At 37.5% G+C, this 13,075-nt stretch overlaps 1 protein-coding gene across 5 annotated transcripts in view; it reads right to left on the bottom strand.

The window, feature by feature from the left end:
* Positions 1-405: 405 nt before the first annotated feature.
* Positions 406-13,075, bottom strand: part of clip1a (CAP-GLY domain containing linker protein 1a) — a 30,459-nt gene continuing 17,789 nt past the window's right edge. For 2 of the 5 annotated variants that reach the window (XM_038295542.1, XM_038295546.1), the window contains 12 exons: positions 9,169-11,622; positions 8,390-8,527; positions 7,817-7,923; positions 7,557-7,668; positions 7,402-7,442; positions 7,259-7,279; positions 6,172-6,289; positions 5,506-5,656; positions 5,342-5,394; positions 2,927-2,932; positions 1,464-1,585; positions 406-1,387 (listed from right to left, as the gene is read on the bottom strand). In XM_038295542.1, coding sequence (XP_038151470.1) covers positions 1,159-1,387; positions 1,464-1,585; positions 2,927-2,932; positions 5,342-5,394; positions 5,506-5,656; positions 6,172-6,289; positions 7,259-7,279; positions 7,402-7,442; positions 7,557-7,668; positions 7,817-7,923; positions 8,390-8,527; positions 9,169-11,622 — 3,552 coding nt within the window. In that variant the 3' untranslated portion in view covers positions 406-1,158. The remainder of the gene's footprint in view (positions 1,388-1,463; positions 1,586-2,926; positions 2,933-5,341; positions 5,395-5,505; positions 5,657-6,171; positions 6,290-7,258; positions 7,280-7,401; positions 7,443-7,556; positions 7,669-7,816; positions 7,924-8,389; positions 8,528-9,168; positions 11,623-13,075) is intronic. The other 3 variants (XM_038295543.1, XM_038295544.1, XM_038295547.1) reach the window with 3 other exon arrangements.

Genomic DNA, 13,075 nt, shown 5'->3' with positions numbered 1-13,075 from the left:
ATCAGTCATATCCGAGATCTTGCCAACCGTGACTAAAGTTTTTCTTAGCAGAAAAGGTATTGTTGGGTTCATATATATATTAATCTAAAACTGCATTTTAGAAGAAAAATTAATTGTAAAAGGACTTTTGTCAGGAGTGTGACGTAACATACAGTAGCTGTGCTCAAAAATGCCCTTTTTAATATTTACTAACAGATATTACCAAGTAGATACATGGTATTGTAGATGAGTTAAACTGCATATAAACTCTAATGTTCACGTTGACAACCTTTGCAGAAAGACACTACATGTAATTCTACAGAACTATACCTAGATCGTCTTTAAAATGCACGTTTCTTGATTGCTTCAACTTAGTAAAAAGCTACCAGTTTGGGGATATTAACAAAAAGAAAAAAAAGATAACCATTCTTGATTTCATGCAGACAGGTTTATTTATTCTTCCATAAACTTTATTTTCATACAGATATTTAAAACTTATTGAAAAGGATGTCAAAGTAGTCACTGATGCAAAAAGAAATCAGCTTTATCCATAAGAAACGGGAATGGAGAGTTTACAGTGAGAATCTTAATATAATATCCCAGCATACAATTTCATAAGGACTATAAAAGTTCAACCATTAAAGTCAAAGAGCTATGGGTTTCATTGCTCTGCTCCAGGCTGTCCCCTGTGACAAAAGTTACATTTATCAAACCCTTTTCAACAGTACATACTATTTCCAGGCATAAAAAAATAAACTATAGCTCTTTAATTTTTGCTCAAAACTGTTTTACTCAAGTATTTTACAGTTTCAAATAAACACCGTATAAGATACTATATATCGTTTCTGTAACCCCTGACAATCTGTGCAAACAATGGTGGGATACTGATAAATTAGCTGGTCTGAAGAAAATTCATTAAATTGTTCAAAACCAGGACATTTTTTCTTCTCCAGAGTATCTTTGAAAAAAAGTTTGTAACCTTCTGTTTACATCTTCATGTCCAGAAACAGGCTGAAAACCATTCTTCTATGAGGCTGCTTGAGGGCTGGTGTGGACAACAATTATGCTTGGAAGAAACAAGCATGAGATGTAGACAGAAGCCAAGACCCGAAAAAGAATGGAGCAATCAACATGATGTGCAAATGTACTGATTGTGCGAACGGCGGTTTTAGGAAGGCTTTAAAAGGTCTGGTCATCGGTGCAGGATTCAGTCCAGTGGCCAAAGACCTCGCAGGTGTCGCAGTAGGGCCGCTCTTCACCCTTACTGCCATGGTAGGTGGTGTGTGGAGGGGAGTCTTCTATTTGCTCCTGTAGGGGGCAATCCTCTGTTTCATGGAGATCAAAGCAGTCACAAATGTCGCAGAACTTTCTAGGAGGAGGCTTCTTCTTTGCTGGCTGCTCTTCATAGCTGCAGAACAAATTAAAATCAGTCTGATCCCCAAAAAATAAAAAATTACCGGAAACCTGCTATGAACAGGACTTACCTATTATCCATCTCACTTGGATTATTCCCATTGAGAGCAGCGGCTGCCATTTTCTCCAGTTTGTCTTTGAGTTCTCCATTTTTCCTCTGAAGGTCGACAATAACTGAATTCAAGAACTCAATCTGCAGAGAAGAGGGGGAAAAAACGCTCTAACCAGGGACGCTGCAAGTTTCAGTAAAATGAATTTAACATGTTTTAAAACCAAGTCAGAGAGATGGTGGTGGTTAAAGATGGATATTTCAGTGTTGAAAATTATAATAATAAAAAAAAACTGTTACGAAACAAAAAAGACACAATTTTCATTTTATTATTTCTAGTCCTGGCATTAACTATGAATATGTTTTAAAATCCCATAGATTAAAATAGTGCCTAAAAGTATATACCGGTAGACTGTATAAACACAGTAAAATTACCAAATAAATAAACATGTGCTACCGGTAACTCTTAAGTCTTTAACAGTGGAAACTGCTAATAGAACTGTGCATTGTTGTTTAGTCGCTCTGTCCTTTTCAAATCCCCCGTTAGTTGCAGCAGATGAACTAGGTTCTTAAGTCAGGAAATCTGCTGGGCTTCCTTAGAAACACAACTTGGTAAAAAAAAAAAACCAACTCCAACGCAGTTTATTAGAACTATGATTGAGATCAAGGCATTCTAGGTAATCGTCTTTCTGATTGCATTGATATGGTTAAATATTTTTCTATACTGAATTTTATTTCCCAGCCTACTTTATCACAGTCATTGATCGCAGCAAACATTACAATAAATACGGTGTTGGAGGTTTTTGATGTGGCGATTGTTCAACTTATTCTCGGGCCCAAATTGAAAAGCAGAACTTCGTCATGAATATTTACTATAGTATGTCAGGTAATTAAATATATATCGAGACAACGTAATAGATTAAATAAGTTACATAAATGTAGTATCCAAGACATTGGCATATACATTTTAAAATTTTAATATATTTTTAATTTTGAGTTTTTTTTTTTTGTTTTTTGTTTTTTATATCGCCAATAAAAATAAATATCTGATAAGCATATGGTATTGATCAACCCATTATATTTTTCTGTTTATTTTGCTTTTGATTGAAAAAACAAAACAAAAAAACCACAACAGTATTGTCAAACTCTTCTTAAAGGTGCGTCACCATACCCCCCCAAAAAGATCAAGGTAGTGATTTTCTACAGTGAAATATCAGCCTAAGATAAATCAGAGCTTGTAAAAAGCTTGTGCCATAGCAAGCTGATCAACTAGCAGCTGATCTGATATCTGCTGCACCTTCTAAATTACTGGATTATTTTATTTATTTTTAGTATTCGTTTTTCGTATTTCGTTTAATGCTCAAAGTTTGGATGAAACAAGCTTGATTGGTCTTTAGGTGACAGTTTTCACTGATGTGCTGTAAGTGGAAGAGAGACACAGTGGAAAGCATGCACAGATGGAGCTGATGAGAAACTTTAACGAACCGCCTCCTGATGGTGGTGGAGCATTGCCGGGATGAGGAACAGAGCGGAAGAGTTGAATTTAAAAGAGAAAAAGAAAAAAAAAATTTATATTTTATTTTTTATTTCAAAAACTGTAGAGGAAGCAGATGCTGATGGACATCATAGACCCAGATAGTGCAGGATGATGCAAGAAGGTATACAGATGAGCAGAAAGCAGACATGCTGATGGTTCATAGCAATAAAAACAAGAAACGATTTGACAGAAGGCCTTTGCAGACTTAACCAACAGTGGAAGCTTGGAGAAACATTTATAGATTAATAATATCATATTATTTACAACATTAGTGAAAAGTGCATTTATTTCAGTCATTCAATTCAAAAGGAAAAACTCCAAATTCATTATAAAGAACTCAAGAGTTTGATTTTTCCTGTTAGTTTGTAGGAAAATCTACAATTCAGGTTCTTAGATTATCGAACTAAACAACAAGTTATTATTATTATGAAAAGATCATTATTAAAGTTATTATTAAAAGCCAATAACACATAGAGAAATGTGTTGTTGCCTTAAAGTCATGGGCAAGCTGGCTAACCTTGTCCTGCAGACAGTCACTGACATTTCACACCAACAAATCGGATAAGCTACCAATGGCTGCTAAAGAAGATGTTCTACATCCACGCATGGTAAGAGTAAGTGTAGGGAAAAGTGTGATTATATAAAAGGATCCTCTGAAGGAAAGAGCCTTTGGAGGATTGTCAGAGCAAGCCCTTCCAGGAATGTTGGAGGAGATTCTTAATGAAGTCAGTCATTTCAAGCACCGCCACACACATATATCCATTGTTCAGTAGATGGACTGCTGCTGTAAGAGCTCCTTGTCCTCAATGAGAGACAATATGAGGAGAATCTAGCATGGAATAAGGAGTAAAAGAATTGGGCTGTTGCCCAGAGTTCCAAATCCCTTCACAGATAAAATTGTTTTTTACATTTAAAAATCAATATTACATTTTCTGGAGCAAGAACAGAGGCACAGATTCCAACAGAATCACTTGCAGTCTACCAGGAAATTTTAGAGCATTTACTGTTTCTTTTTGCTGATGAATTCTATAGAGATGCTGACTTTATTTTCCAGCTAGACATGGGTAAGCCCACTCTGTCAAAGCTGGTTCTATGCTATGCTAAGCTAAGCTTGTACATTGAGCGTTTTCCCTGATGTAGCTGATAAGAAATTAGCTCCTTGCTGAGGAGGTAGCTCATCCATTTCCATCAGCGGTGTCTGGATCAGGAGACATTTAAAACCTGCAGCATCCTGACCCTGGCAGTGGTGTCAAAAGTACACACATTTCTTATTCAAGTAGAAGAATAGATACTGCAGTTTAAAAACACTGGTAAAAGTTGAAGTATCAAATTGACCTCTTTAATCAAGTAAAAGTGAAAAAGTATGTGCTCCAAAAACACCTTAAACTATTAAGTAACCTTTAAAAAAAAACAGCCAGATGCCACTATATGAACTGAAAGCTCAATTTTTCGACTATTTTGAAAACTTCTTTGAGATAGGGCCAAGGATGAGGGAGGTCTTGCTGGTCTCCATCTCCCGATACGCTCTTGTCCGTTTCCGACCTTTCAGACATTTTAACATCTTTTTCTGAATCCAACATTGTAGCATGGCATAAACAATTCACGTTTGCAGTTTGAAGAACACCTGCTTGCTTCTGATGTGTTCCTTTGGCGTCAGCTCAAATTTGACGAATAGCTAATCAATGAGTGTTTGCGTTATATGACTCACCCAATTACACTATTTTTCACTAGATGTGGATGGCGCACATGACGTGAAATAAATATTTATAAACATTAAACCGAAGCCAAGAGTAATGAGTAACGTTTGTTTTAAAAATGTAAGGAATAGAAAGTATAGATACTTGTGGGAAAATGTAATGAATAGAAGTCAGAAGTAGGAAGAAAAATAAGTGATGGAGTAAAGTATAGATACCTAAAAAGTGTACTTAAGTACAGTAACGAAGTATTTGTGCTTCGTTACTTGATACCTCTGGAGAACAAGAGTTGGATACTTCTAATCTAAACTAATGAGTGAAAAAAAAAAAATATATATATAAATGCTTAAAATATACCACTGTTTGTAATGAATCTATATATAAATTCTAATTTAATAAGAGAAATTCACTTACAGAAGTAAATTACCCATCAAGGATACATTCATTTAGAGAGATGTGGCTTTACATCTTTTTATGCAATCTAAATCATTTATAGCAACATCAGTAAATCAGATGGACTGCTGTAAAACAGAAGTATTATGTATATTATTGAATTAACACATAGCTCCCATATACTCAGTATTATGCTGAGTGGCATACGGTAACAATGGAAAAAACAAACCAAACCGGAATAATGTGTTTGATAGTGGATAAGTGAGCAGTATAAACCTGATTCTCTGCAGTCTCCTTATCTTCCCTCAATTGATCCAAGACTGCATCCCCTAAAAAAAACAAAAAGAAAAGTAAATCAGATTAATGTCTTACTGCACAAAATAAATAAAATAGAAAAAATCTCTGGCTGGGAGTTTTACTTGTTTTTGATGTTACTGTACCTGAGGTCTGGTTGATATTATCAGGCCTGGCAGTGAGGTCCTTCTCAAGTCTTTTTATACGATCCTGAAGATTAGACCTTTCCTCCTCCAAAGCCTGAATTGTCTTCTGCTGCGTTTTTATTGAGGCACTTTCTTCACGCATGGCAACCAACTGTTAAAAAATTAAAAGACAATTCTAAACAGACGTTTCTGTTCATCAATTATCCTTTCAAGACTGAAGGGGCTGCTGCAAAAATGCTGCAATGTATTATTATACTGTATGTACAGATGCTAATCTTCCAGCAAAAGGCTAAAGCAGGTTTTAGAGGAAAGCAGCAACAGATGAAAATCAGGTTCTGCGAAGGAGGAAAAAAAAAAAAAATCGTGTCACCGACAGAGATTTCCGGATAACAATCTTGTAAGTCATGATTCAAGCTACGAGAAGGAGGATAGTAAACACACATATGAAAGCAGCTCATTATTTGACCCAGAACCGACATCCTGCCAGAAGGCTCTCTTGAGGGTTTGATGGGTGAAATGATATTACAGTAAAAAAGGAAATGATGGTAAAAGCTGCATATGAAAGTAAACAGAGTTTGAAAGCATGTTATTCATAAACATCATTTATACTCTATTGGTTTGCTTGCAGGCTTCAGTTAAAGGATACCTTTTTTTTTTTTTTCTTACCTCACTCTTCAAGTTCTCCACCTGCTGGTCCCTCTCTGCAACCAAGGCACTGTTTTTATGAATGGAGTGCTGGAGTGCGGCCTTCTCGCTACTCAGCTGCTGCTTCAGTGTGGCTTCACTGTTAAACGCAAAGCATTGGACAAAATGAAATAAAACTCAGTTTCTACATTCATTATTGGTTTAAGGCAGACCCCTTTACTGCAAACAGGCTTTAAATATGAAAAAAATACAAATGAGGGCTGCAAATAAGGATTATTTTACAAATCGATTAATCTGTCGATTATTGTTTTGATTAATAATCGGACTGCCAAAGGTTCCATAAAAAGATTTTGTATGAAATGCAACCAGATGAAACTCAAATTTTTCCACTTGAGTAGTTCTGGATAGAGCATATTGACGGACAAAAAACAACTTTTTTTTCCTAAATATTTTATATTAAATATGTTTTTAACAATCTTGGTATAACTTCTGCTCTAAGTGGGTTGTTCTGCCAGCTCAAGGCATGTTTTTAAGTCTCTACAGTCCAATTAACAATAAATCGACTACCAAATTAGTTGACGAATATTTCAAAAATCAATTACGATTAATCCGATTAATTGATTCAGCACCAGTACAAACATTTAGAAAGAAAGGCAAAGATTAAAGAGCTGAGGGGAAGGAAGAGAAGGATGGATGGAAAGAGGAGAATACGACAAGGATGGAATAAATGGATAAATGGAGGGAATACAAGGAAGATGGGAAGGAATAAAGGATATAGGGGCAGAGAAATTATAATTAATATTTAGTAATGAAGCTTAGAAATATGAAACTATTTTCCATTAATTTATTTATCTGGTCAAGAATGAAATCAAATCCTTATTTTTAAATAAGGATTTGACAGATCCCCTTGAAATTTGTAGTGTAAAAAGAAAACTTTTTCTCTACATGTCTGAGTACTAGTTCTCCAATTCTGAAATAAATATACGATGGCACACAAAGAAGGAGGCACTGAGAGCACGCCTGCCAGGCAGCAGTGATCACATACTGTACCGCCGCTGAATGTTTTATGAGATGATGACAGACATGATATCAGAAAGCATAAGAGTACCTGAAGGCATTATTTGGCAGGCTTTGAAGGGAAAACAAGTGCAACATAATCAGCCATATATAATCAAAAATGCTAAGCTGATGAAACTATGCACACCTTTAAAAAAAAAAATAATAATAATAATAATATGAAGAATTATTTACCTTTCTTTCAACTCTTCCCATTCTTTTTGGAGATTCGAGTGCTTTTTTGTTAGCAAGGGAAATAAAAAAAGATTTAAATTATAAAACTGTTACACATTTTACAGAATAGGTACACAGCAATCTAACAATAGAACAGACAGTATTTTGTCCCTTACTGTCCCCTGGTCCCTGTGATGATTCTTCAGCTCCTGAGACAGTCGGCTGTTTTCATCCTGAAGCCTCTGCAGGGACTCGGACCTCACAGATACGGCTTCTTTTAGCTCCTCACTTATCAAACAGAAATGTTACTGGAAAATTACCCTGCATGCTGTTCTGATTCATGCTGATTTATGTTTAAACAATATAGCTAATAAGATGTGTTCAAAATAAACTTCATTTTTAGCACATGCACACAATCTAGGAGGATTGTACTCACATTTCCAGACAAAGACTCTTTGTCTTCTGGGTTTCTGTGCAAAGCTGCTCTTTGGATGAATCCAGGTCTTCTTGATACTTTGAGTTCTCTTTTCTCAATGCTTCCAGCTAAAACAACAAAAAAGGTTTGTGACACGTATAAGAGATCTACAGCTATAAGGGTTGATCCCCCGTACTGTTCATCTTCCTCTCCTTCTCTACAGTATCACCTCTTTAATGTAGCAGAGGGGGTTTCTACCCCTATGATTCTAAAGGCTTTGCAGTCTGGAGCCTTGGCTCCTGATCTGGTCTCCCATGGCAACTTGGCGTCAGGCTAAAAGCAATTCAGGTATTCAGAGGTTCTTCAAACCTTGACCAAATTTGGCACAACGTGAGCCAAAGGTTGTTTTATTTTTACTTGCAGACAATGTGGCGCTGTTAGATTAGCTTTATTGGACACTTGTAAGTGATTCATTGGGGATGATTCTCCGATTCTCCAAGTGTATGGTGGACTGCTCTCCCCGCTTCATACAGTTTTACCCAGTTTAACTGTTAAATAATACTAACATTCCTTCTGTCGCATCTGATCTCTTACCTGAGTCTGAATGTCCTCCTTGGAGCTCTGGAGCTCCTTCAGCAAAGCATTCGCTTCGTTCCTCTCCTTCAATAAAACTTCTTTTTCTTTAGTGAGCTGCTCCAGAACCTCTGCACTCTTATCAGAACCCTCTTTAGCCTAAAGCAGGAGTGGGACACATTCGTAAGACCATCAGTTTGAAATATAAATACAACATTAAAAAAGGAATAATACAATTTTATTCTGGCATGACCTACAATTATAAAAAAAAAAAAAATATATAACAATTACAGCCAAATTATTCTCATTTTAAAATATTACATTGAACTACTTACTTTGCTGTTTTATGACTGATTTAGATATTAAAAATTCATTTTTTAGCATATTTCCATTCAAAATTAGATCCTATTTGTTAAGAGTACAATTATCGCCAAAAAAAAAAAAGGTGCATAATGTAGAACGCTGTTTTTACAACCTGTGGGGTCAGAACGGAGCTTGGATTACTTCCTTGTTTTAAAGCCAATCATTTCAGTCTCTCTGGACTGTCAAACGAATGACTGCAGTAAGGCCACTGCAGTTCATCTTAGATTAACGCCATTTAGCATTAGCTCACGTTATGAGCCCACAGGCGAAGGCTGGGAGCTGAGGCACGCAAGAGGTTAGTGAATGGAGGATGAAAGTTAGGACATGAAATTTAAAAAGAGGAGGGAGACAGACCAGCAGGCATGCAGTGAGGAGGTGGCAAAGCCCCAGCAACACTAGAATGTGTGAGTCAGTGATTAGTACTGCAGGAGAAATACCTCAAGCTGCTCAGAAATAGCATTTTTTAGTTGCAATTCGAGCTTCTGGATTTGCTTGATGGCTTCGTCCCTTTCAGCTTGTAGGGCTTCCTTCTGAGCCGAGAGCAGAGTAACACTGGATGATATTTCTTCTTTAACAAGAGCAGATGCTGACACCTCCTCCAGAACCTGCTTGTATTGTTTTTCCAAATTTTCCCTCTCCGTTTGTTGAGCTTGGAAATCCTCCTGCAGCTGTTGGTTGCTTGCTTGCAAACTTTCCAGCTTTTGGAGAAGCCCTGACTGTTCGGCAATGTAACTGTCTTTTTCAGCACAAACAGAAGAAATGTCCTGCTTCAGTTTAGAATGGCTAACTAAGAGCTCTTCCTTCGTCGAGGTTAACAGGGCCACCTGCTTGTCCTTTTCCTCAAGCTTGGATAATAGTTTTTCCTTCTCTTCTCCAAACTCATGGTTTTTATGTTCCTGCTGCTTTAGTTTTTCTCCCAGAGCCTCAATATCTGCTTTCAAGGACTCGTTTTGTTTGTAAGCGTTCTTAAGCTTGAAGGAAATATCTTCATTTTCCTGCGTTACTGTGGAGAGAGTTTTCTGAAGTTCCTCAATTTGTTTGGACAAATCGTCTCTGTCAGCCTTTGCTTTGGGGATTTCGCCATTTTCGGCTTGTAGTTTTGACTCCAGAGCGTTCCTCGCCTCTGACACGGAGGCGATCTGATCTCTTAGCTCCTGGACTTCCTGCAGTAAAACCTGGTTCTCATTCTGCAACGACAGCACTTTCTGTTCAGCTGTGGCTTGCAGAGACTGCAGACGTTGAAGGTCATTAGTGAGGTCATCTACCTGTTGACTCTGCTCTAATCTGGACTTCTCAAACTCCGCTTTTATATTATTATGCTCATCAACAAGATCAAGTTTAACCTGTTCCAGACTTTCAATATTAGACAGATGTTTCTGCACCTCATTCTGAAGGTCAGTCTTTTCTTTCAACAGAGTGGTCATCTTAGCTTCTAGCTCATCTTTTTGGTGCCTAGTTTCCCCAAGCTGTGTTTCTAGTTGACCCTTCTCTTGAATAAGATCAGCATTGGCTCTGCTATAACTATCTAACTGGTCCCTAGTTGTTCGATTTTCCCCAGCCAGCTTGTCACGCTCCAGAGATAGTGTCTCTTTCTCCGATATGGCTTTGGTGTATTTTCCTTCCAACTCTCCCTTCTCCTCTGCCAAACGCTCAAAGTTCATTTTCTGCTGCTCCAAAGCTGAGTCCAGCGTCATCTTTTCTTTACGCAGGTCATGCTGTGCCATCTCCACCTCTGAGAGCTGAAGACGCAACACTTGTCTCTCCTGCTCAAAAGATGAGACGGCTACTTTAGATTTTTCATGAGAAGCAGACAGCTCTTCAGTCAAGACCCGGACCTTCTCCTTTGTCTCTTGCAGCTCTCTGAGGAGCTCGTCTTTCTCATTAGAGACTTTCCTTTGGAGTGCCAGCAGGTTTTCTTTTTCCTGCAACAGATTAAGCCTTTCTGAATCCGTCACTTGACTGTTCGTCTTGAATTCTTCTAGCATCTGAGCCAAGCTGGCTTTAGAGGCCTGAAGCTCTTCACATTCCCGAATTCGACCATCCAAGTTCTTCTTAGTTTGGTTGAGCGTATTAAGGACCTCCTCTTTCTCCATTTCAAGGTTCTTTTTCTCCAAGGCAGTGGCACCAATTTCAGATGACAACCCAGCTTTCTCATTTGTCAACGTTTCTACCTGAGCCTGGATCTGCATATTCTTCATTGTCAGATCTTCTTTTTCCAAGTTCAATGACTTCAGTCTTTCCTGCAGCTCAGCATTCTTATCATCAACAGCTTTTCTGGCATTTTTCGCTGAATCTCGCTCCAATATCAGATTGTCTCTCTCACATGTGAACGTTGACTTTGTTTCTTTAAGGTCCTCTTCCAGTCGGCTCTTCTCTCTGCAGATATTTTCATAATCCTCAAGCAGCTGCTTCTTATTTGACTCAATTTGCTGCATGTCCATCTGATATTTTAAGAGAGAGTCGTTCATCTTAGTATTTGCTATTTGAAGCTCTTCAATTTTGGCCAAGTTTTCCCCCTCACTGCGTTGCAGTACTTCGTTTTTTATTTTTGCTTCCTGCAGGAGATGCTGGAGGGATTCAATTTCCTTCTTTAGTGTAGTCTTCTCTTCATCCAGTTGTTTGGTACTGACCTGTAACTCATCTTGATGTTTTGACAGTTTATCAATAGTCATCAGCAGTTCTTCATTCTGCGCTGAAACCTCCTTGTAACTCGTCTCGAGGAAAGAAAGTTTATTTTGCATCTCAGAAAGCTGCCTCTCCAAACTGTCTCTCTCAGCTTGAGTTTCTTCACTTTTCTTAAGCATGTATTCCAGATCGAGATTCTGCTTGTCCAGTTTTTTCGACATATTGTCAACCTCATGCTTGCAGGAGTCAAGCTCAGCAGACAGTAGCTGGAAAAATAAAAAGTGAAAGGAGAAAAAAGGGGGATATATACACACACACACAGGGGGTAATGCATGAATAAATTCAAAATAAACAAGATATGGACATAAGTGATATGCAAATGGAAAGGTTAGGCCTCAAAAGCAAAAACCCAGAAGGAGGATCAGACCAAAGCCATTTTTAAACTGGTGATGTGGAAAATTCTTACTTCAACCAGAGTCCCTTTCAATAACAATAACAGGATTAAGAAAACTAGACAACATCACTATTACCGTAAAGGGGTTGCAGACCACAGGGTGTCACCACCATTGGCAGCAGAAAAGTTCAACATACGGTAAAATAATTTGGCCAACAGGGAAAAAAATAGAGTTTTGTTATTTTCTTTTAGGCGGATACTATCAGCTGTTAGTGAAAATCTTCTGTCTTTAAAGTCTGCTTATGCCAATTTGGCTTTTACATTAATTCTGCCTTTGACTTTAGGGTATCATTAGTTTAAGTTTGTGGTCCATATTTAATCATTCTTTTATCTTTACTTGCTTTTATTGTCGTTCTATTTACTTTTTAATTAATGTAAAGTCCTTTGTGCTATACACAAACTTGCTTTAGCTATTGAGAAGGATGCATTAATATGTCACATTTGTTCAAACGCACAAAAAAAAAAAAAAAAAAAAAAAAAAAAAAAAAGGAACGATTTGGAAATAATCTAGGAGTGTAAAAATTATGTTAATAGATGATGAGATCAATGGAGTAAATATCGGTAAGCAAAGAAAGCAGTTGCTTACGGGCCCACAACCTCTTAGGGGGCCCATCACTGACACCTGGTAGGCCCCTCCTTAATTATAGACTAGGACGTCTCTTTGCAGATGTAATGGTGTGAGAAATTCCTCTTAAAACAACCTGATTCTGCAGTGGCTGAACCAACCGGACCGCATTTATACCTCAACACATGCCAGGTTTCAACATGATGGTGAGCCGTTTAAACACAACACCAATAGCAAAGCAGACAGTGGTACTTTTAATTACTATGTTAATAACTGTGTATAGATCAAAACTAAACCCATATAATATGTTTCAAACCGCAATAAAGATCTTAAAAGAACTATGTATTTGAGTATTTTATTTTTTACACTACGACTTGAAATTATAGAGTTGTAGATTAAAACCATAACTGTTATGTACAATGTGTTAGCCACGATGGATTCCAAAAACGACAATCGGATTCCAGAAAAGAAAAAGGAAAGAGCTGCTGGAAGAACAGAAAAAACGTCCCAATATAAAGGCGTTCTTACAAAGAACCAAAGAGGGAGAGGTTGACATTGCTGGTACAGTGAGTAAAGATTGCGACCAGCAATCGATAAGCATCTCCCTGAAATTAGTTTTGGCACCTTTGGATGTCTGTAACATGTGGTGGTGCGTTGTCACCAATGGTTCCATTCAAGGTGAGCAGTCACTATTTTTCGG

The sequence above is a fragment of the Cyprinodon tularosa genome, unplaced genomic scaffold (assembly GCF_016077235.1).
Source record: "Cyprinodon tularosa strain WSP-4 unplaced genomic scaffold, ASM1607723v1 ctg356, whole genome shotgun sequence".
NCBI classification, from domain to species: Eukaryota; Metazoa; Chordata; class Actinopteri; order Cyprinodontiformes; family Cyprinodontidae; genus Cyprinodon; species Cyprinodon tularosa.
Note: the sequence above shows the minus strand (reverse complement) of the source record. Positions and strands in the feature narration are given on the sequence as shown.